The sequence below is a fragment of the Malurus melanocephalus genome, unplaced genomic scaffold (genome assembly GCF_030028575.1).
Source record: "Malurus melanocephalus ecotype Western Australia unplaced genomic scaffold, MMel_1.1 scaffold_166, whole genome shotgun sequence".
Lineage (NCBI taxonomy): Eukaryota > Metazoa > Chordata > Aves > Passeriformes > Maluridae > Malurus > Malurus melanocephalus.
In genome coordinates, this window is record NW_026623398.1 from 561656 (window position 1) to 587130 (window position 25475).

General features: G+C 36.3%; 1 protein-coding gene across 1 annotated transcript in view; it reads left to right on the forward strand.

The window, feature by feature from the left end:
- TINAG (tubulointerstitial nephritis antigen) overlaps positions 1 to 24875 on the forward strand; it is a 43766-nt gene extending 18891 nt beyond the window's left edge. Inside the window, exons 7-11 of the mRNA XM_057372208.1 lie at positions 5179 to 5359; positions 5781 to 5826; positions 11067 to 11172; positions 21419 to 21464; positions 22557 to 24875. Coding sequence (XP_057228191.1) covers positions 5179 to 5359; positions 5781 to 5826; positions 11067 to 11172; positions 21419 to 21464; positions 22557 to 22673 — 496 coding nt within the window. The 3' untranslated portion in view covers positions 22674 to 24875. The remainder of the gene's footprint in view (positions 1 to 5178; positions 5360 to 5780; positions 5827 to 11066; positions 11173 to 21418; positions 21465 to 22556) is intronic.
- Positions 24876 to 25475: the final 600 nt, after the last annotated feature.

Consider the following 25475-nt stretch of genomic DNA (forward strand, 5'->3'; position numbering starts at 1 on the left):
CCAGAACACCTGTCACACTATACAAGCGATCATTCTACTTCCTGCAAGTGTATCAAACTATTTCTGATCTGACAAGGATTTTATATTTTTATGGAGAAAGTTTACTCTGAGCGCTTCTCTGTCTTTCTCTCTCAGGGTTTCAGTGCTAAACCAGCTTTCATTTAGGTTTTGAGCAGGAGATCCTTTAGCTGAGTGATTCTACTCAGCAAAGACCCCTGACCACCTYGAGAGTAAGGGAAAAGGCTTCATTCATGAAGAAATGAGAGTTAACTTGTCATTTCAATTGTAAGCACTTTTTAACTGCAACACCTCTCTGTAATTACAAGGGTACTCTSATTTTATTCAATAGCTCATGTTTTTGGAAGAGTAATTTCAACTCTTTCTCTCTGGACTGTTTTCTTGCCTGTTAAGAACAGTAACAAGAATTGCTGGTATAGACAAGAGAAGAAATGAGAATAATTTTTATGAAAATCACAACACTGGAACAAGTTATTTTTAGAGGCAAAGTTTTAAAGAATGCAACAATCGGACAATCTTCTCGTCCTCTATTCCCTCTGACTGTTATCCAGGTATGGGCATAACYACCACGAGCCCATAAAAATAAGACTCTTCCTATGTCAGAATGAAGTGTTATTTTGACCTTAGCAGTGTGGTTAGTGGCATAGCCTGTTATGCAGTTTTAGTATAAAATAGTTAGCTTTTTTTTAAAAGAAAAGCAAGGCAGGCTTGATACTCTACAAGACGCTTCATTATCAACCTARCTGTACCCTTGCAGGAGCTTGCTCTGCAATGGCTGCAATAACATTAAGTTTGACCTGACTGAACAGCAGTGTGACAGTGGTGTGCTGAGCAGGCTTTCTGACTGATGTAAGCCTGAAACAGAGCCACAGCACGTCAGCTCGCACAGCACACCTGTGAACTGTCTTTTYATCTCCACACTCCTAAGTACCTGCTTATTGCTCAGCCTCGTAGTGTTCACCAGTCTCTTGCAGACAGATTATTATCTGAACAAAGAGTCTGAAATACTGTTGTGAATCTTTGGAAATTATCTTGAATCTTTGGAAATTATCTTGATCTCCAACAAATCTCATCAAGATTATTTTCTTAGTAATCTCATCAAGATTATTTTCTTAGTAATTTATTAAGTGTTTTTGTTCCCATGGAGCTTGGTCCAACATGTACAATATCACTGTGGTATGACAGACCTTTTCCTGCTACCCATTTTTGTTCCTGGTCATTGATTTGCCATTAAAGTACCACACATCAATGTCTCTACTTACCTCTTTTTATAAACATTTCTACATTCTGATTTTCTTTCCTCAAGTTCAAATGATATTTCAAAGACTATTCCAACATTTCCAGACACAAATAAAYAAGTTAAGAGAAATATCCAAATATAGTTAGAACATATACTGGAAGAACTCAAGAACAGGTATTCTGAGTCTGAGCAAAGGTACATCTAGCCCAGTGCTATGCTTCTGATAGTAGCCATGAGCAAATAATAGCAATAATAGTAAAAAAATTAACCTTTTCGATTCACTGGACTGATAATTTAATTATTTTTGTGGCTAAACCCCTTAACCCATAACTTTTTATCTGTAACAATGAAAAAAACTTGGAAACTTATGGTGTACAAGTCAGAAGTGTCTTTTGAATGATCCCTGTCAAATAGTGCTTGCTYCCTCACACTTCAGGAGACTTATTTTTAGGAATCATTATATTGTAATCATTTTTTCATTATCTCCATACCTTGCAATAGGGAGGAAACACACAGATTTTCTGTGTGGCCTTGTAAATCATCAAAGCAGGTGTTCAGTGCTGTTAAAAGTTTCTGCTGTTTTGATTTCTGAAGTGTTCTTAGCTCAGGTTTTTTGACAGATGTTCAGAAAAATCAAGTGGTGACCTAAACTATACCCAGTGAAGGCAGAAAAAGATTTCCATAAAGCTCAATGAAGCTAGGCCAGTGTTGAGACCTGATGTTTCAGATCACTGAACACCCAATTAACTGAAATCTTCTATAAGTGGAGCTGAAACCTTGTTTAAATCTCACTCTTTTTCTTTGTCTTTCTCCATTAATTAAAGAATAAAAGTGYATTCTATCACTAATTAGTATTAATTTTTAGGTATTTCAGTTACAAGCCAKAATTTGAAAGAAATAAATGTTATTTGAAAGCATCTATTTTAACTACAAAGGAAAATTACAAGGTTGTATCCATTACAAATGAGGAAGAAACATTTAATTTCCAGAGAGTATAAAAGTTATACACTTGTATGTAAATAGTGACTTTAACACAAGAGAGCTTAATCTGATTTGTACTTTGGGCTTTTAGCAGTTGCAGGGTATGAGAAAGATATTGTTATTAGCCAACTTGCTAATAGCATAGTCTAATGTTTAGGATAATTTTCTTATCTCACAATTCAAACATGTAAAGGCAATAAACCCACAAAATGTTTCATTAGATTGAACACATAACACCACATGTGTCTTGGGGTGATTTTGTGATGATACTCTGATTGTCTGCTTTGTACCCAGAAATGGGTCTTGAAGCTTTAAGGCGAGACTGGGGTGGGGCTGGAGCCAAGGAACTCTGGCAGTGGCTTTGTTCAAGCTCTCACTTTCTGGTGTGCTCAGTTTGCCACTGAATCAGAGGCTGCATTGTTGCCTAGCTAGCTTAGGTTTTGTTAGCTTAGGCAGGAARCTTTTCCCTGAAYGGTAGTAGTAATTCTTTGGWGGCTTCTGTTGTTTCTTCTTGGACTGTTTGGCTTGGCTTTTGGTCCAAAATCAGACCATTTCTGGGGAGAYGGTGAGTGCGACCTGTGGGGAGCTGCCGGAGCAACTCTGCCCAGCTCCAGACTTTGGGAAAAGCCAAACCACGAGAGAAAGGACTCCACCAATAACTTTGTCTGCTGTGAAGAAAAGACAAGCATTGAAGGTTCACTGGGTTCCCATCTGTTTTGGTTCTTTCCTTCCCAAGCTGGGTGGAGTCTTTCTTCTTCCCCCGAGACAAAGCTGTCCACCATTTTATTTTTCCCTAGCGTGTGGCTGACAGTTTTTTCCCTTCTCCTGGCATTTTGGGTCTTATTTTTTTATTTTTTTTTTTTGTTCTGCTGTGGGTGAAAGTATGTGTGCATGTGGGGGTAAAGTTCTGAAGGTTCGATATCTAACAGTTATTAATTTCTTTTCCTGTGTCATGCAGGCWCTTTGTTTCTCAAATAAATAGAGGCTTTTTTCACTTCCACTGACCAATATTCGTTTTGTATCAGTGGGAAGAGGTTGCAGAAACCCTTTCCTTCAGAAGAAGCACTTATTCCAGAGGTTTTTCTTCTACAGTTGTCTCTAAACTGAGACAACATGATTTCAGTTTAATTCTGTCAAGAATGTATGGATACACTACAGAGTTTTYATGGTTCTCACTGAATCCTGCATGTTTCTACTATTATTTTTGTATATGTGTATCTATATTCGTGCATATAATCATATTGACATCTACTTCTGTTTTTGATCTATGACTCTTTTGGCAGGGTCTTCTCCTTGAAGTGTTTTTAACGTTGTGCTGGTTCTTCAGCACCTATGAAATTGTGCTTCAGCAAAAAGCTGCTCAATCATGTTAATCACAGCTGCAGAAACTGTGGTTGGTGAAAAGATTCAAACGTGACTGTTAGTTTGGAGTGGGTGATCTTATTTGAATTACCATGCAGCTCTGGTGTATTACTGCAAATTTGAGTGGTTCACTTCTGTTGAYGTAGAAATAAGACCCATCCATGCAGAACCAGTTACATCTCCATTGGTACAATCCAGCTGAGAGGAGAGGGAAAATATCCCTATCCTAGAAATGAGTTTTTTCTGTTTCCCTCTGAGGTGTTTCTAAGTACACCAGAGGAATATATGTCCTACAATTCTTGACACCAGGCTGCAATTTCCTGTTCCTGCCCTGCTGATGGTAGATCAGCTCTTAGGATTTTATTTGCTCACCTTACCCACCTTACAGACCTGATGGCACTTGGCAGCAATCCTGTGGTTTTTTGTTTTTTTTTAAAATCTATCATCAGTGCTGAATGGAATGATTATGCATATAGAGATAGACACATTTTATAAACATTTATAGATTTACATTTATTGTAGATGTACTACATAAACCAAATATTTCCTTCTACCCAGTAGTAGAAACATAGCATAATAAATTTTAAAATTAGCAATAATGACCTGTACATGTTCAGCCTAAATAATTCCCATCCTCCACCAGATATCTGTGAATCCAGAATRCGGTCAGATTCAGAAGGAATTAAAAGGGGTTGTCACTGAGCAGACTGAATATCTAAGCAATAACARCCTAACAACCTTAAATGTACAATCTGTTTTCATCTAAGTAGATTGCTTTTGAAGCTTCTGGGGGAATGTGGTCTGGTTTGGACAGAAAGAAAAAGACTTTGTCAGTTTTTCTACCACCATATGCTAATGGAAAATGCTGGGTCTTATTCAAAATAGCTGAATATATATATATATATATATATATATATATGGGCTCATCTTGCAAAACTCCTGACAACTAAGTATATGCAGGCAAATACAGTTATACTCCATATTGTGTAGAAATACAGTTTTCAGTTCCTTAGATTCAGAATGTTCAGTATAATTGATGAACTACTTAAATACAAATGAKTTTTATAGGACTGCCTATTTTAAAAYATTCTGMTTCAGCAAAATATTTAGTTATGGTMTTTAAAAGAAACSCTCTCATAAACCTCCATGACATTAACRCAGAAATTTGTGTATTGTTTCAGAAATAGTTAACAGTATTCCATGTATTCAATTTCACAACTAATTTTTGCTAAATGAAGCCCATTGACTACATTCGTAATTTATTGGTCTTTTTCAGAGTGAACTTTCATGCATTGTTAATGAGATGAATGTACCAGGTGACAAGTGCTAAAYWCATTTTTTACCCTCTCTCTCTTTGGARAAGGGCAGAGAGARGACYACTGTAATGGAAACTTAATCATAAGTATCATGGATATCAATTGAAGCAAATGCCATCCAGTTGAAGATACGAGTAATTCATACTTTTGAAGAATGTTACTTGAAATATGACAGTTACAAAATAGTTAAAAGCTTGAAATAAAATTGCAAAAATGTTTAAGCAAGCTTCTTATCAATTCTTTTTTAAAATATCTGAACAGGGTTGTATCTTATGCTTGTTATCCATCATTTTGGAACAAACACCTTGGGCCATCAGCTGAGAAACACTGTTATGTGTCAAGTGAATATGGAAAAGACTATACAAATGGGCCATGTCCCAATGCTTTTGAAAAATCCAATAGGTTATACCGGTGTGCCTCTCACTACAGGGTATCCTCAAAAGTAAGTTCATGACATTCATCTATTGTCTCACCAATTTTACTTCTTTGGGGCTTGAATATTATCTGGCAAAATATGTTCACTTAACTTCAAAATTAGAGCTGTGCATTTTCCTTTATGTTGTCTTTGTATTTTCCTAAGAGTTGAAATTCTTTATAGTTTCTCAGTCGTACCTCATCTCTTTAAAACTGATACTTTGTGGTCCCWTAGAAATTAGAGATAGATGAGAAAGTATACAGTCATACCAGTGCCTTTGTTCTTCCCAAACATGTTTCTGCAGGTTTCGTTCATTTGGTAAACCAGATATTCTTCATCAGAAATACAAGTACAATGGTATATTTATGATAAATTAGTATGAGTTTTAATTTAACAGAATGTGTTATCTTCCTTTTCCCTCTTTGTTGCTGTTTTCACCTTCTCTCAGGAAACCGATATAATGAAAGAAATCATGGACAAAGGACCAGTGCAAGGTACAGTAAGTTTGAAARATGACAACAATTTTGAAATAATTAGACTGTGCAATGACTTTATATCAAAATATTAGAAAATGCAAATTATTATGCTACAGTGAAGAAACTAATCATAGGCATTGTAGTTAATCCAGGGACGTTTGGTGGGCCAAGTAGTGGCCCTAAAGGTGGCATGACTGCAACAGAGCCTATAAAGAGTAAAATGACCTTGAGCTGGATATGCTGAAAATCTGTGCAAAATTTGTGTGCAGGAAATCTGTGTGCCTTTTTTCATGACAGCTCTTTGGTCGTTCGTGAAATAGCAATCTGATTGTGCAGCTAGAATTAAATGTTAGTCAAACTCAGATTTCTAGGCTTGGGGTTGATTCCCCCTAAGCCTGCTGTCTTCTGAAGGCAATGTTGAACTATATTGGCCTTCCAGCAAATCATTCAGGACTGAAATACCCCCAGATTTTCCCATTTCAGAGCCCAAATCAGGCCTATCAGTTTTGAATTTTTCTGCTGAATTCTGCAATGAAGATCCCTGACCTCTTGGAGGTCAGAAATAAAGAGACTTCAGCATTGAGTGAAGGACTGCAAAAGAAATTTTTTTAGCCTGGATACTGTCCATTTGTGCCATAAATGGTGCTGGMAACAGCACCTGCTCACATCCCAGACCAGTGTAACTAGAGAGGTCAATGGATTCAGAGCTTGAGGTGATGACAAAAAGTCATAGTRGATGATGTCCACCTGCCTTGGATGGCTGGCTGATGCAAAATCAAARCATTTTATTTCAGGGGACTTTTGCATTTTTAGTGCCTTTAATTACGTGAGGAATTAACATAATCTCCAATTTTTAATTCAACTGGTTTTGATTATTAGATAACATTCATTTTGGTGCATCATGGAGTTCAAATTACTTCTTAAAGCTCTTTATGTGGGCAGCTGCAATTAATCTGAAGCCCAGACTTAACAAGATCAACATCATCAGCCTTTTTTTTGTTCTGAGCAATTTTGTGTGCTCAAAGAAAATATTCTTTCCCACACTGCATTTGATCTAGATGCAAAGACAGTATTTTCTGCTGGTTTTAGAAAATTATAAAAATTGGAACCYTCAAGACAGAGTTTCAGAGCTCAAATATTACATTCATAGTCTGTGTCTACACATATTTTGCTGGATTAATCTGTTAGTACTAAATTTTGCACATAAAATAATCAATATTCAGCCATTTGTGAAGATTTAGCCACTCGACAATTCATATAATTTTTTTAAATGTTAATGCTTTTTTTGTATCAAGTTAAGGTAATGCTGTAYGTAGAAAAATCAAGATCTATGTAAGGTCACGTAACCGAGAGAGTGTGTCACTGAGTGAAATCACTTTCTGTTTTTTCTTTTGGCTATAATGTGAATTTTAACTGAGTCACAGCTATGACCCTATAATTTGTCACGGATTCTCTCTTTTATCTTCCCATATAACAGATGCAACCAGGGCAAAAGTCTAATTTTAAAAACATATCATACTCTTTTTCTGCAAATGRTCTTCACATACTGAAGGAGATCTTCCATTATTCATTCACTTGTCACTMCTGAAGAACTTAAAAAGTGCTTAAGGACAGTCTTATCTAACGTACTAAGTAATGTTTAATAACATTCAAGAAAACATTCAAGATCCTTTCAAAATCATGATGATGAATGKATTTTGATTTTTGGATGTATTCRAAGTAMAGAAAAAGAAGGTTTTTTAACAGCWGTGAAGTAATCGGTGTAGGAATGTAATTGTTATATAGCTTTCAAGTTTGAATGACAATTTCTTTCTGAGCTACATTGTCTTGCATGCTATGGAAACTGATAAATTAGCATTTATTGAATCAAASGATGAAATATGAGTGTTTTTAAAACTCCATTTTCAAGTAAACATAGTGAAATTTCACCGATCCTTTGAAAACCATTCAAATGGACAATCTAACATTGCCCTTTTTTTTTTTTTTGGTGGACTTTAGAAAATACTCTGATAATTATAATACTGATGTAGGAAAATTATCCTCTCTTACATATTAGTCAGCTTCGATTGAAAGAAAGGCTCACACATTRTTGGCAATACATCAGAGTTTTGACCCCACAAAACTTATAATTTCAGCTATCAYGATCTTGGGAAAAGTTTTTATATTTGCTAACACAAGAAAATGATCAGTGGAAGGTACTTGGCTATATTAATGTGTAACGTTAAACTTTGTTTCCTTTTTGTAGCAGCTAGTTTTAATTTCTTGCATCTTTGTATGATTAAAAAGAGACAAAAATTCCTATTTAAGATTTTATGCAGGGGAATMCATAGTGGAATCAATCTTATAATTTGCTGCAACTATATGCATAGATCTGACAAGCTCAGCATGACTGACRTAGCTCATGCATGAATAAGTCAACCTTATGAAAATCGCTGCTTTTACTGATTCATTAATAATTAATCAATCATTTGGGAAATGCAAAGTCTCTCCTRTGTGAGAGGGAACAAAATTAGGTGGTTGACTGTGATCATCTCATCCTGTTCAAGTCACAGTCCATATCAGGACAAAGCCACTGAATAAATAAAAATATCTTAGTGTTAGATCTAGAATTATCATCATCTTTGTCCATCCTGTGCATCATGCATGCAAACCACTTTAAAAACTAACATTATTTAGCTCCTGATTGCAAGGTATATACATATGCATAGGTATATATATTTACACATATATACAAATGTATGTATACACGCACACACACACATGCATGCAAAGGCTATATAATATATAATCATGGATAAAATTCTCTCACATAAACTAAAGGTATTCTGGAAACATACTTCAAAAATTGCTTCTTTTCAATGGAAAAGTCTAGGTATGGAATCTCTTCACAGACAAGAATGTGTCTCATTTGAGGCACAGATTATATTCTCCTCTGTCCTTTCAGCTGAAGGTAGCAACATTGGAAGAAACAGGWGGGCTGTGTCTATTAATACATGGCTGCATGGCTGTGTCACTGCTAAAATGTTGGGCTTTTTTGACAATGGAATGGCTTGAGCACCAGGCATGCAGGCATCAGATGGGACTCACCCTCTTAGAGAGGAAGGAGAGTCTTTGATCATCCACAGAGCTTCAACCTTGATGTGGTAGGGAGGGGGCTTATCAGGCTTGTCCTTGGCTATATGTAGGATGAGATGCAAAGCTTCGAGGGACAGGATGCCAGYGAGGGCCCCCTGTCAGTGACTCTGAAATGTGCTGGCCACCCTAGAGCACACCTGAAGTCATCCAGAGTTGAGTTTGTGACTCCTGAGGGAAAAGAAGCCAACAGGGAAACACCATCCCATTCCTGGACCTGTTCAAGGCTAGATTGGATGGGGCTTTGAGCAGCCTGGTCTAATGGAAGGAGATATCCCTGCCCATAGCAGGAGGGTTGGAACTAGATGACGATCCCTTCAACCCAATCCATTCTRTGATTCTATTTRGAGTTGCTGATAAAGGATAGATTATTTTCTCTTTTCTACTCAACATATGGACCTTGATTTTAAGAACAATGTGACTCAGAAATGAAACCACTTTCTCCTGTTTCAGTCTGATGACAGATGAGATCTTTRAACCTCAGTTCTCCCATGGGAGGTGTAAATTTTGATGTATTTGAATTCAACCTCATTTCTTCCCCTCTCTTTGGCCAAGGTATCAAAGCAAGATCCAGGGAAGCCTCTACAGTAATTTTTTTTATAACTTACCTTCTTCACTTCCCCTGTGATACCCTCACCTGGAATAAGGCTAGCTGGAGTGTTCTTCACCCTTTTGTAGTATCACTTTGAAGCTCTCCTTCCACAGGCTCCTCTGCTGCYCAGAAACCTCTACATGTCATATTGTACATAGTGGTACATGGACATCTACAGGAGTTAAACTTCTCACTCTGTATACTGGTGATCCTGGGGACAGAGGGAGGAGGGGAACCTTTGCAAAGAGCTCTAATGGAGTCCTAAGCTTGTGTCTAGAAACCAAGAATAAAGTTTTTGTACTTTTCCACTTGGTCTGTGGCTGATAGCGTGTGAGCTCTGGTTTGGCAGAAAGCTCAGCAGAAGCTGTAACATTACTCATTCAAAACATTTTTTTCTGATTTAACTGATATAGCCATGTCCCCAGCTTGCCACCTAGGTGGCATCATGTCTGTTTATTCCCTGTTTTGCTATCGGTATATATTTTTTATGGGAGTGACATCATTAACAAAGTACCTTTTTAGCCATGTTTCCTGGGCAAAGAGACTCATTTCACCATGTTTTGAGAAGTTCYCTTTCATTCCCAAAAATTTGTGATTGTTTTGTATTTTCAGCTAAAYGTGATAGCAGTAGTAAAGATAGTTCATTTCCTTCAAGTTTATGAAAATATTCAGGTAGAAAAAAGAAATTTGAAAGTGTGCCAGGCAGAGAAATACTGCAGCATGAGCTCACCTTACTGGATACTGCTGATCTATACCAGGCACCGATGTTATAAATGGTCCAACCACGTAAGAAATGGTCAATGAAACTTGTACTTTATGGGACTCCCAAGGTACAAGACTTTAGGAAATTGGATTTCACTAATTCTCATGTTCCAAGCTCTGTGGCAGTTAAAATCATAAGRTAAACATTAGTTGGAGTTAAGCTTGTATTTAATGCTTCTGATTCACTGGACTCTAGAGGTAATGTAGACCTGAAAAATATTTTCCTTTCTCTAGATCTGGTAACCCACTATAAATCAAATGGTAATAAGGTGGCAGAACATATGTGGAAAAGAAACCCAGAACAATTTTCTTAAAAAACAAATGAATGAAGTTCCTAAGAAAGATAAATATGCATAAAATGCAAATTATATTTTTCTTTCTCTTGTTCAAATTTCCAGTTCATCAGCTCTTTCATCTTACATTTTTATGAAAAAAGGGGTAATTTTTTTCCACACTTTTAAGCTTAAAGTAGGGATTTTTACATGTATAGACAGTCTCGTTTTCTTCATGGAAGAAGTCCATAAGAGGGAATTTCRATGACAGGGAAAAACAACCCACTTGGTAAGAGACCTTTGAGAGAACTCTGTTGAAGTATTTCTGTTGGTTTGCTCACAGCAGGACGCTAGTAAGAAATTGATGCTTCTAGTGTAATTACTAAGTACACTTAATGCAGTTCAACAGATGAGAAGAATTTCACTGGTAGAATGCAAGGAGCAAACAAGAATAGAAGCAATCTTTGCTGACTGTGATGATTTTCCCTATTGTTTTTCAGCAATAATGAAAGTGTATGAAGATTTTTTCCTTTACAAAGAGGGAATATATCGACACTCCCATACAGCAGGATCTAAATGGAAAACTCATTCAGTCAAACTCCTTGGGTAAGTAAAGTACATTATTTTACCCTTTTTCTCTGCCAGTCATGAGTGTAATAAAACGTCAATGACCAGTTTGGAGATGAAAGATTTGACTGTTACAGTGGAACACAGCTAGCTCTCAGCATAAGACTGTTATTCCATTTTTGCCTTGTTTGAGAATTTTAGCGTATTGGAAAGAGGTGTAGACCCATCATCTTTTAATCTATGCTTATATTTGCTCTAAAACTTCATGTATATATATATATATATATATATATATATATATATACACACACACACATATATATGTATATACATACATACACACATACCATATAAAAATACTTCGTTGGATATTCACAAATATTCCAAGTATATATCAAGTTGTAAACAAAGCTGATACAATTTTCTTCAAACATGCCACCAAGCAGAATGCAAATAGAAACGTAAGAATTGACAGTGGCCTCCCGATTAAATGGCATAGGTTTACTGGCACAGCAGCCTGGGTTCTCTGTGCCCTGAATAGAAATCAACTGATGCTGAGATGCTGCTGTTTTTATTTGGGAAACTGCTTCAGAAGCATGTGTGTAGTACTCTAGTGGACTTCCTGTCAAATGCAGACCAAGGCCACTATGTTGAGAAGACAAGTATCTAATAATGCATAATCTTGAATTACTGAACACACTATGAGGCTTTCTTCCTTGACATGGAGAGAATATGCAAGGATGAATTTATTAAATCAGCAAGTGAGTAAACAGAAAAATGGCAGGAGAATCTCAAGGAAATATTTTGTTAGTGATCTAGAATATTATATAAATAATTATTTAGTCTGTGCTAGAAAGATTACTGAGAATATCTTCAATATATAGTTCAAGAAAATAAGGTTGCAAAATAAGGTGCATTTTGTGCTTGTGACCTTAGTGAAGATGTCTTCATGAAGAGCATGGGAATGCCTATTTTTGTGGAAACTGCCAGCTATGGATTACAGGAGTGTGCTTGATGGTGGTTTAATTATGTAAGATCATCTTTGATACTGCTGCAAAAACTATTGACTCAGACTAGCAGAGGAAAAACTCATGGATTATGATTATAGACAATATTGTGAAGCAATGAAAGAGAGAAACATGAATTTAGTGTAGAAAAATGGAGGACTGAATTAGAAAAATATGTTTATGGAGGACAGACGGTATCTGTTTCCGTGTGTATATTTAAGGTTTATTTGAACAGCTGTGAGAAACCAATAATAATAGACAGTAAAGTCTGCAGTGCAATTTGAATACTTTAGCTCAGGGATGAGCTGCTGTGAGGCTGTGAGTTCAGGTGTTGGAGTTCTGTGGAGCATCCTTGGTGCAAACATAGGGTGATGATAACTATTCCTTAAGACAAGCTGCTCCACATTTGTGCAGAATAACGTACCCAGATGTGTGATTAGGCAAGAATGGCACTAGGGGACGAAGTGATGGCTGAGAAAGCAGACAGGAGGAGATAATTATGTGCCAACCATATGTACCAGCCATATGAACCAGCCATAGGAAGTTCAACAAGGGAAAGKGTTGGACCTATGATGGGGCAACCCTGAMTGTAGACAGATAGTRGAATGAGATGCTGGAAAGCAGTGCCATGGAAAGSGACCTGGGGGTCCTGGCTGATGTAAAGTTGAACATGAGTCAGCAGTGCCCTGGCAGCCAGGAGGGCYAAGCATGTCCTGGGGGGCATCAGGCACAGCATTGCCAGCCGGGAAAGGGAGGGGATTGTCCTGCTCTGCTCTGTGCTGGGACAGCCTCACCTTGAGTGCTGGGGTTTTGGGCACTGGAATGTAAGAAAGACATTAAGCTATTAGAGAGTATCCAAGGGAGGGCAACAAAGATGGTGAAGAACCTTGAGCGGAGGCCTCAAGGAGCAGCTCAGGTCACTTGGTCTGTTCAGCCTGGAGGAGATTGAGGGGACACCTTAGTGCAGTTACAACTTCCTTCTGAGGGGAAGAGGAAGGGCAGACACTGATCTCTTCTCTGTGGTGACCAGTGACAGGACCCAAGAAAATGGCCTGAAATTGTGCCAGGGGAGGTTTAGCTTGGATATTAGAAAGAGGTTCTGCACCCAGAGGGTGGTTGGGCACTGAAATTTCCTCCCCAGGGAAGTTGTCATGGTCCCAAGCCTGGCAGAGTTCAACAAACATTTGAACAATGCWCTTGGGCCCATGGTGTAGCTCTTGGGATGTCCTGTGCAAGGCCAAGAGTTGGACTYMACGATCCTTGTAGGTTCCTTGAAAGTCAGCATATTCTGTGATTCTGTGTTTCCATGCTCAAGTGGATGCTGATTTAAAAGGGAGCTGTTAGGCTGTGCAAAGAATAGATACCAGCCCTTAGGCAAGAGTCACTCTGAACAAAATCTGAGTGCCTTGACTGAGACAGGCACTTCCTGCAGAGGMTTGTGTTGATAGTCACTCTGCTAAACACAGAGTAGGAGGAAAGACAAATGGTCTGATGTACTGAAGAAGGATGTGAGAAGTGAAGGAAAAAGAAGAAAACTGAAGATCATGTTATATAGGAAACCTCAGACTTGTTCAGAGTTTAATATGTGTGGAATGTATTTACTTACTAACACACTTACTTAATTTGAATATTGCTTAAGTATCCAATGAATCTAACAGTATAAAGAATTATCAATCCATGAATTGTCTAATGCATAAATGCTCTGGCCTCCAAGATTTTGTGCCATATCAAAATATTTGCAGAGCTGTTTAACTGTAAAAATTGAATTAGGTCTTGACAAATTGGAGGCTGTTGGAGCCCTAGGCTAGGGGTTTCTAACAATAATAAATCTAATCATAAAATGTGATTCTGCATCATGAACTCTAAACCACTTCTTTGTAAAGATTTTGATATCTTCAGGATTAAGCCATCACTTTTTAATATCATTTATTAGATACAATTAATTTGAATACAAAATATGTGTTGTGAATGTAAGTTCTTTGTCAGTCATATATAGTTTGGGACCAAAGGATAATTTAGGCTCCTTGACCTAAATAAAGAACTTATGGTAATCTTGTCATAGTTGTATTTCATATAAAAATATTTGTGTTTTGCTTAGCTGAGATGCCTCTTGGAGAGACAAAAAGGAGCAGAGACATGCTGATAGACAGGGTAAAATATGCAATGTTGTGTGGGCTGATGCTTACTGTAGGCTCATTTTTTATTTWTAAACTCTTCCATAAAAGAGATTCAATATTTGTAAAAGGCAGCCATAATAATGAATGACCCTATTAAATTGATATTTGAAATATCTCAGAAGCATTTTTGAAAATGCCTTAAATTTCCCATGAATTGTACAACATGGAAGGTGATGGAGTGATAAAATGCAAATCCATTTTGGTGAACCTTTCAAAAGCTATTTGTACAAAACCAGAACTGCACATATAAACTGCCTGACTGGTCATTGGACCAGAAGGATTGTAAATGTTTTGATTGGCTTCCCTTGTTCTGCAACTTGAAATTGCAAGTTATTTTCTATCATTCAAAGGCTTATTTATAAAATCAGCTCTGACAGGGCTGGGAATCTATCTCCAGTAGGGTTCTGTGTGACCTCAGGTGCAGGGAGAGAATACATAAAGCCAGAATAACATGGAAGGAGAAGAGGTAAATGTGGAACAGCCAGGCAGAGGCTGTTGCAGGYAGCAGATTTTTTGGGTTTGGTCATAGTCTCTCTAGACAGTGAAACAGGGCTTTCAGCAATCTGAAGGCAGGATGGACTGACCCAGTGATCCTTAGAGAGAGCAGGATCTCCCAGGTTGTTTGTGTGTCAGTATTCCAGAGATAGGGAAGTAAGCATATAAAGTGAKTAATGGAGGTTGGGATACATAAAGCTAAGTTTTGACATAGAAARGTTAAATTCCTGTGCCTCTCCATGTTTCCCTTTATCATTTATAGCTATTCATCATCTCTAGCTTAAGTCTAATTCAAAGGTGAGTTGAATTTCTTTATTTAATCTGATTTCTCCTTGTTGGCTATAAAAGAATCTGTGGGATAACAACATACTTAAATAGCYAAAATGGAAAATTCTAGATTAGGTTAGAGAGATCCCACATGCAATGGCATCTTAAATTTGCTTAAAACTGAAATGATTGGTGCATAATATGCATATAGTAAGACAGTATTTTCAGACTGTTTTGCATATGTATATTTGTGTGTATGTGCATACATGCAATCATGGATCCACACACATACAATTACAGCTCTTAAGACACCAGAATGAAAACAAGTTAAAGAGGCACAATGAAACWGCAAATGTCAAGAGGGACTAAGGAGGACAAACTATTAGTTTGGTAATTTTCATTTTTTCATCTGCACTCTGTTATTTTAAGAAGACTGAGAGCTGAAAAATGACATATGAAATGGTCATTTTAATCTCAAGATCTCTTAATAAAAGATTAAATTCACATCAAAAATGAACTTGGTGGTAGATTCCTTTCAGATCTGTACATTTAAGCTAGGATTTCTGAACAAACTTGTTGTATCTATACCCTTCTCTCTGACTTTTATTTCTGCATCACTTTAGTATCAGTTCCAAGCTACACTATATGATCYATACTTCACTAAAAATCTGCATCTGCTGAAACCCTGACACTGAAAAATCCAGGAAGGTCTCAAAAGCCCTTTCCTTTGGCTACAATTAAATYTATGGACTATCACCTTAAAGCTTGACAGAAACAAAAATATTATTAAAAGCCTTGATAACCKTTTCATGAATGGGATAAATATTCAGATGCTTGGAAGGTGCTCAGAATGAAAAAAACTTTAAGAAGAGGACACTAAGATGTACAGTTACTAGAAACACCTTTTCCCTCTATTTTAATCAACAATTCAGTAAAAGATTTAAATGGAATAATGCKGTGGATTAAATGGCTTAACTAACTACTAAACTGAAACACCTATGCCCTGAAAAATCATTGGTGGAATGTTTAAAAAGCCATACTAATAGAGATAAAATTGATGTGTGAGGCAAAAAGCTTGTGGGGACAGCCAGACAGAGCAACAGCATTCTAAGAGTTAATACACAGTTAAATGACTCACCTGYGCAAAGTCCAAAGTCTTGAGTACTRTTAGTGATTTCTGGGGTTTTGACTTTGAAGACTGTGTTTTTCCCTATATTTTTCTCTTTACTTGCCTCTACTCGAGTTTACACTCAGAATAACTACAAAAAAGTAACATCTTAAACCATTWAAAGTCATAGCCCAGACTTTTTATTTCCTGAATAAAGAAACCTTGGCTTGAGTTCCCTTTTTCCTTCATGGGGAAAAATAATCTATCATTGTCAGACAACCAACATCAGGTATTATAGTTAAAAATTAAACAGCAAAACTCTAACATATTTTAAGCAAAAAGAATACGCGAGGACATCATGGGGAAATGGTACAGTGTCTGATGATCCATRCTTATCCAGTTACCAGTTAAATCCATGATACTGTCCCCCATACAATTCATTACAGTGGGATCTGTGGAAGTGATTTAACCATTGGCTTACTGACAGTTTGACTCACCTYTCATGTTGAAAAATTTGTGCAAAATTATAATTCCAAACTGCAGCAACCATTTTCTAAGAAGCTTTCTCTTGTAGTGAACATTAGTGATCCTGACCTTCTTACTAATACAAGATTAAGAACTTTTGTCTAGTTGAGTAGATAAAATTCTTAGYTTTTGAAAGCTATTAGGTTTTTCTGATACAGCACTAAGAATAGGACATGACCCACAATAGTTAGACCTTCTTTCTCTGGTACCCTTATGACGGTATACAACCAAGTCCAGGGAAGAAACTGAGATGAGACATTTTGKACTGCGTGTATTTCTGTCCATCATGCAGTTTAAAACCTTGGTTARTGCAAAGTATTGTCTTCTATTAATATCAAATAATCTGCAAAAATTTGCTTGACATCTAAGACTTGTTATTCCTCTTTATTTTTAAGGCCTTATTTGTTTTCAGTTCACATTTTCAGTCTTAAGGGGTCAGTTTGTGTARTATTATTTAACACTTAGTTCTTCAAATATCTTTGCTGTATTTGCTTTTAAGAGCATTTTACCTACAAAAGTGAGTGCAAGCACACTTGAATCTAGTTTCTGTTTCTGCCAAACATCTTAGTTTTGAAGCCCCTGCTGATAACCCTTTTTATCATGTAAGGTGATATTTACAGTTTTTTATTATTTTATTCAGTGATTAATTATCAGCTTACTTTTTTCCTGATAATTTTCTTGATGCTCTTTTTTGTGAAGTCCACCTTCATTTTAGTGATACAGTATATTGAAAATGAAACTAAGAAATGTGCAAACAAAACCAATTGTCTTTCTCTCTAACAATACTGAAACAATCTCTGTATTCCTTTCTTTTAAACTGTTGAGCAGAGTTGTGTGTTCAGGGCCTGCTCCTACAGAGTTAWTATCAAGGGGAAGTTATTACTGAAAAGGACAGCTAAGGTGCCTCTACTATATAAAATTGGACACAAAATTATGAAAATCATTTTATAGAAGACCACAAGTACTCTTCCTTTTATCTGAAAGACCAACAGAATTCTTTTTCACTGAGTCATTTGGAGCAGATTTCCTTTGAGTAAATGGAAATATATTGCTTAGTTTTTCTCCTTGAAGAGATTGAATGCAGTTTCATGAAATTACTTTTTTTATTGAAGGTTRTTTTTGATTGAAGATCGTGATAGTTTCTTTTGGGAAAGCTAAGTGGAGTTTTTCTTGGGGAATATTTTTTTTTTCAGACAGAAGAAAACTCCCTTTTAAAAGTAGTTTTCAGTAATTTGTGGCCAGACCTTCTTAATGATACCTTAAAATCTCTTCTTTTTCTTCTTAATAAAAATGGAAAMTCTGGATATGAAATGGTATCATGGTTTAAGCCCAGCTGGAAATGAGGCGGTTGCTCTCTCAACTCTATGTCTCCTGCCACACACCCCACTGGAATGGCGGGGGGAAACAAAGTTAAACTTGTAGATTGAGCTATGAACAGTTTAATAATCAAAAGTAATGTAAAAACAATAATAATGGCAAGTGATTCTAAAAATGGGAAAAGAAGTGCTGTACAATACAATTGCTCACCACCCGCTGACCAATGTCAGAACCCCCTTCCTGAACCCAGACTGGCTRTGTTTCTAGGTAGCTCCCTCCAGTTTACATACTGGGCATGAGTTCTATGGTCTATCCCTTTGGACACTTCCAATGGCCTGTCCCAGCTAAAATCTCTCCTACTTTATTTTGCATTCCTCTTCAGTGACAGAGCATGAGACAAAATAAAAAATGTCCTTACTTAGCAAAACCCAAAACAGCAGTATATTATCAATATCACTCTGATTCCAAACCCAAATCACAGCACTGTAAGAGCTATTGAGAAGAAATTACTCTATCTTAACTGAAACCAGGACATAAAGTTGAGTTTTTCCTAAAATACCAAAGGTAGGGATATTACTGATCTAAAGCTTTGCTACAATAACCCTGATAAATTTCCTGTCTCTCTGGAGTACTCTTCCTGGAGTAATGAGATCCAGCATCTCTTTGCTTTTGAAATGGCATTCCTTTGGAGTAAATATCAAGCTGGAATAATCACAAAAGCTAACAAAAGAGTGTAATTAGATTATTTTGGTCATCTTCCAGAAAATGCAATATTGTTTTCTAATGGATGTTGTCCAAGAATATGTCAACTCACTTCTAAGTCTCTGTCAATTCCCCTTGGGAGCTAATTCCACTGGGAGTTTAGTTACTTCATTTAACTCTTTTGGGATTATGCTTTTTTTTTTTTTTTTTTTTTNTTTTTTTTTTTTTTTTTAAATTTTGGTTTTGAAGATTTTGAGGGACCAATCAACACTCTCTGCAGAGCTGCTACTTTAAGGTTCAAGTAGGGGATGTGGAAAGGGAGCAGTGAGGGGACCACCACAATGTATCAGGAGAGTCTGTTTCAGCTCCTCTTTATCCACCCTTTGCAAAGAAGACAACAAATATACATGCCCAGAGCCTTCTCTCCTGAGGGTTGAACAAAGCCAGMTCCCTCAGCCTCTGTTCATACAGCGTGTGCTCCAGATCCCAAATACCTCACTGGATTCCTGCTGGTCTTGTTTCAGCCTGTTAATTCCTTTCCTGTGTGGGGAAGCCCAAGACTGGGCACTGCACATGGAATGGCAGTCCCAAAACCTGAGATGAGATCAGTCACTTCTCTTGACCCGCTCTCTGCACTCCTGTATATTTTAATTTAACATACTTTAATTTAGAGTATTTGATGAATAGGCATTGATTACTGAGTAAGCAGCTCTTCTTTCTAAACTGTAAAAAAAATGCAAATGTCAAGCATCTATGTATCTGACAATCACACAAACCCTAGGAAATTAGATTCATGGATATGCTGTAATGAAGGATWAAAAAAAGGTTCCTTTTCTATCTTGGTTTCTAAGTTTTCTTCCATTTAGAAACATTTCTGAGAATCAATAAATTCCTATAAATGTATGAAACTAGAAGCTGACCCTTTTAGAAAATAACTAATGCTAGAAAAACATTTAATCACAGAAATGTGAGCCTGTGGGAACTGGTCATCGTGCTCAAGCAAGTGGGAGAAAGTATGTGTAGTACRAAATGAAGGAATATATGAATATCAATTCAAGGCAATTTTTCTCTGTCTTTGAGACTGATGTAAATATTGGACTTTCACATTACAGCTGCTCTATTTTTTTTTTTTTTTAGTAAAATTGTCATGAGTAAAGAAGTAAATCTGAATTGGAAATGAAATTTGAAAGCCTATGAGATATATGTTTTTTTATAAAAATATTATAATCATGACAGATTGTATCTGAAATATATTTGGTAAAGAAATGGCAATTATTGATAATCCCTGAGCTTTCATGTGGTAATTATAAGAAAAAACATCATGAGGCCTCTTTAAAAAAAACAATAATTACATTTAATGGTCATTATGGCAAACACTGTTTTTATGATTCCTTGAATTCAATGATCAGTAAATACAATTTGTGCTTGCAACTGCAGTCCACACTTCACCTCTCTGCTAGTTACCAATTTGTCTTCTTTTTCTTTTTCTCTTTGTCTGAAAGTGCAGGTATTCCATGTAAATGACGGTTGAATCTTAGCAAGGAGAGTTGATGCTGCTGTCACTGTTCAAATACAAGAGTGACAGAAAAAGCCCAGTTTCCCCATTTACAGAGTGGAATTTCTCATCATTTTTTTTCTGGTTGCTTTTGAAAATGAACGGAGCACTGCAAATACAGCGCAAACACGTGGTGTTGATGGAATACACACCAGTAAACACCCTGTCAATGGCATTTGATACATCCTAGGATTAACTTTACACTGGGGAGAACCACGTTAAAGTYCACATCTTTGGTTTTCTGTTTATTTGTGCCCTTTTATAGGCACCCAAGCATCATGAAGTATGAATACTAACTAGACAAACATTCATTGTATAAATTCACAAGACAGAGCACTTCATGCTCCAGCAGACATATCATGTGTACTTAACTACCTAAGGTGTGCAGTGCAACTCTTGCTTRCTGAAACACATCCAGGTCATTTGGTTGGAACTTATTCTGCCCTGTGTATAAAGTGAGGCCTAAAAATCAGAGTACTATGCAGTTCAGCTACAACTATGGAACCATGAAAATCCTATCACTTGGCAGGTGGGGATGGCAGGTGGGGAAAATTCCTTGCAYGATTTCATAGATATTTCCGCAAAAGTTAGCATGTCCTCAAAGATGGCAAAAACCAGCAARTAAGATTAGAGGTTGCCCCCCACATCATGCAATAAAACAGATTAGGCTGTCAGTAGTTCAATTTTATCTGAGAAAAGCTGGGCATATTTTTAGCCCCAACTCACCAGATGATTCTGTAAAGGTGTTGAATGAGACTTTTACCAAAAATGTTCCCAGATTCTGCTCTCCAGATGTCCCAGAGATCTTCAGATGAGTTGAAGAAATGTGTTCACATTAATTTCAGTACTYCTACACAGTTCAGTTCAGCTGGCAAACACTCCAGAGGAGAGATTCTGTCAATGAAAACAGTTTTTTGCAAAGAAAAACTAAAATTACATTCATGTTAAGTTTTTGAGATCACTAATGGCAATTTGATTTGTGGTTAGCAGGTCAACAGGTAACCTCATCWGAATCATCATCAGAGTTTGTTATTAGTATTTTGTTTGGATACTGGTAATTAGGACACCTAACTAAGACAAGCTTCTAATTTCTGATTGCTTGTTTCATCAAAGTACCATTCTTTTTTAAAAGGTGGGGAGCATTACCTGACAAAARTGGACAGAAGCAGAAGTTCTGGGTAAGTGAATCTTTTGGACAGTGTTTTGAAGCAGAAGAAAAAAATCTCTACAATACAGATAATCTAAAAGCTACTTCTTTCCTTTCAATCACTCTCTCTGCATCTATTTTTTTCCTTTACCATTGAGTGTCCTGCATAATRCTTTTCCCTCTCTGGCAACTTTTATCATGCTGACCCTTGAACTATAGCATCACCTACTTCAATTTCAAAGCCTGTATCATCCCACCCATATCTCTGTTTTTTCCTTCACTGTGATTTCTGCTCAAATCTTATGCAAATTTTCAAATGATATTATAATTTTCTGTGAAGACTCAGTTCTTTCTGATGACTGTAAATAAAATTCAATAAAATTAATCAATAGTATTTTTAAAAATATTTGGAAAAGAGAAATTTTCTATTTAAACCATGTTGAAATTGTTATCCAGCCATCAAAAAATCCCCCCAAAAGCTAAAATCAATCAAACAAAGAACATTTCYTTTATGCTGTTTAGAGTAAATCAAATTTTATTGCTTAAATTATGACTAACAGCTCATGTTATTATTTCTGTGTTCATCARAAGGTAATTTGGTGCTTACATAGCTGATGGCAGGGCTTTTTGTGGTAGTTTCACTGATATCAAAGATAAAAACTGAGACTAGTGAGATTTGATCAGAGAATGATTTACTCAATGTCAATAGCTACCTGAATGAAAGTTCATTTTTTTAAAGTCAGCTTATTTTTTTTTTTAATATATCTTTGGTATGTCTTTAGCAGATTAGTTGTAATTGGAATTTTGACCATTGTCTCAATGACTGCTTTCACCTGCCATTTAATGATTTCTACTTCAATTTATCAAATTCTCTTGTAGAAACACTATTCCATTTTTATTAACTCTGATTTTGGACTGGGTATTTTTGATCAAACCAAAAAAGAAACAAATTATTTGAAAYTGGAAAAAGATGCATGTTAATTCTCAGTGCACTCAATCTGAGAAATTGTTTCTTAAAAAGGAAACTAACACAAAAGATTAATTTGGCATTTTACTACTTGCATTTTAAAATAATACTTTAAAATTAAAACGGTTTTTTTTTTTCTGTTTTGTTTACTTTTAGATTGCTGCAAATTCCTGGGGAAAATCTTGGGGAGAAAATGGTTATTTTAGGATTCTACGTGGACGAAATGAGTGTGATATTGAGAAGCTGATTTTAGCTACTTCAGGACAGCCATAGTTCATCTGTACTACACTCTGCCTGATGTATCTATTCTTTCCATTGTTGCATATTGAGTCTTTATAGGGAAATTATAATGTCTTCTYTTTAAGTTACCTTTCTATTAGCTCTTCTCAGGTCTTGCTGACTTGAACACACTACATACATCACAGCACTYTTGGATCTCTGGTGCAAACGTCCCTTCAGACTAAAAGCATGTTGTATCCATGACTACTGAAAATCTTGATGTTTCAGGGAGCAGGAAGTTCCCTCCTGATTGAACAATACCTGAAATAAATGGAGTTACACTGTWAGCATTAATCTCTTTACAACATATACTCCAATCAGAAATGACTTCAAAAATATTCTGTGCTCTTCCAAATAAAATTGTTTCAGGCAGCTCATGATCATATTGGATAATAAATTCCAAAGAAATGTAAGTAGACTTCTGATCCTGTAGCTGAAGRATTATTTCCTATACACCTTACTTACAACTAAGTAGATAAGTTGTATCTATGTATYAATATCTCATCCAGGAAATTAGATTTTTTTCTAGTAGATCCCACAACGTTGATGCATTCAGTGTAATACAAAAATAACTTGCAGAGAAACAGTGTGTTCCTGTTCCTGCAACCACAACCAAAACTGTATCATTTTAATAATGTTTTAATTTAAATAAAATAAAGAAGAAAATGTTATTTCTCCTCAATTCAGTCTAGACAAGACTAATTTCCGAACTATTTGTCTTCCAGTCTCTGTTTAACCTGAGAACAGGCACGTGTCAACCTTCCCAAAAGTCTGTTTCAAATAGAAAAAGATGGAAAAGACATTCGATTGTTTGTCTATACTGCAATATCTGTAATCCAGGTGCAGTTCCTGGTGCTGATCATCAAGTGCAAATGAGACACCCAGAAATCCTAATGCTTGCATAGCTTCTGTCTGAAAAAGCAGCTTTTTGACCTACATGTCCTCCTATAAGTATTGCTGAAAGTCTTGACAGGTTTGAGGACTGTTTTGTTTAGTTTTTAATTAAAACATAGTTATCGCAACTATTGACACAAGAATAAATCAAATATTTTCTACTCCTTTCAATTCATCCAAAGGCCAAATGCCAACAGGAATAAAATTATCTATGAAAGAAAACAAGGCACGTTAAAAAACTGGGGTGGGGAAAGCTGGAATAAAATTTCAGTGAATGAAGAATTTCCAGGGACACCTTCAGTGTATTTAATAGAATATGTTCATTTTTTCCTAGAATAAGAACCTGATTTCTAATATCATCACCAAGTTGCTTCAAGAACTTTTATGGTGGTGGCATTACAACAGGCACCCTTGCCTCTGAAATAACATCTCTTAAACTAAAGTTAGGTGACAATTTATATTGCATCACTACTAAAGGAGCAATTGTTAAAATGTCAGTACCATACTGCAGGACCGCAAGATTTCTGTGGTATCTAGTGTCATAKAGTAATCTGMATTTAGACACAAAACCCCTTTATTSCTTGAAATTTGTAGCCAATTGTAACACAAGCAATTTTAGAAGCTCTAAACGCTCTGAGAGAAATAACTCTTCTAGTTTTAGTGAGCTAAGCCAAACCTGAGAGGAAAGTGTACTGAATCATCTGTACATATCTTCCCCAACCTCTTGGTTTGTATTGATTCCATAAATGTCAAGTCCTCAAAAAAGTAGAATTTAACTTTGGCRTGAATGACACTGTAGTCATCCCCCTCCCAGTAAACTCGAGGAGGGGGTAGATTGTTCAATTCACTTCAAGTGGTTTGCACTGCTGCAGCTTTTAGTTTTGACAGTGGCTGTTGCTGCTCCTGATTTGCTTACGAGGTCTTCCTAAAATCTGTGMTGTAATGTTAAGCTTCTTCAGTAATGACAAAAGTCAGAATTACTTTCCTAGATCTTTACCTGATCAAATGGTCACCATGGCTTGAAGAAAACAAATGAAAGAAACCCAACTATATTGAAGCAATTGAATGGTTTGGAAAATGGTACCACTTTCCCCACSTTCTGGAATTAACCTTTTGTGACCATACCTTTCGGTTGTTATATATATGGAAAATGCTAATTTTCTGTTTTTCCAAGCGTATAAAAATGAGTGTCTGGTATACTGAAGGTAATACATGAAGACRTTTCAGATGGCTTTAAGTGAAATTMATTTAAAATTAAAATGGCCAACCAGCCACTAAATGAATCCAGTTATTTTCACACTATTTTTACTTTTCTTGCCATCCTATTATTATGGAAACTTCATTTATTTGCTAAATGATAGCAAATCACATTTCAAAGTTTTCCACAAAAAGCATTATCAATACCTGGTAATATTCAGAGTAATTTTGTTTATATTGGAGTGCCTGGCAGATGTTAAAATGCTGAGGGCCATTGCTTTACTGAGGAGACCGAGTCACAGGCCTCTAGACCTGGCCTCAGAGATTTTGCTGAAAGAAACAGGAGATTCCTTTCCAACTTACTAAAAATTGCTGCACACAACTTGGCAAGACTAGCTTTTCCCAACTATTTAAGTTTGCTCATCATCATTAGAAAGTCTGAAAAATTGGTAACACKTGCCAAATAGGGATTTTAATTTCATTTCACTATTTCAGAACCATTCATGTKGAAAATTATTTTACACAGCCATCATAAGCACACTGAAGCAAGGTATTTCTATTTATTCTAGTTTGCCAAAGTAGGGAGCTAGTCGGTAACCTACAGAAGGCTAGCTCCCCAATCATCAAAAYTTGACACTATTTATACATTTTAACAAACAAAGGGATCCCCTTTTATGGTTTAAAAATTACACAGTTTTTTTGCTA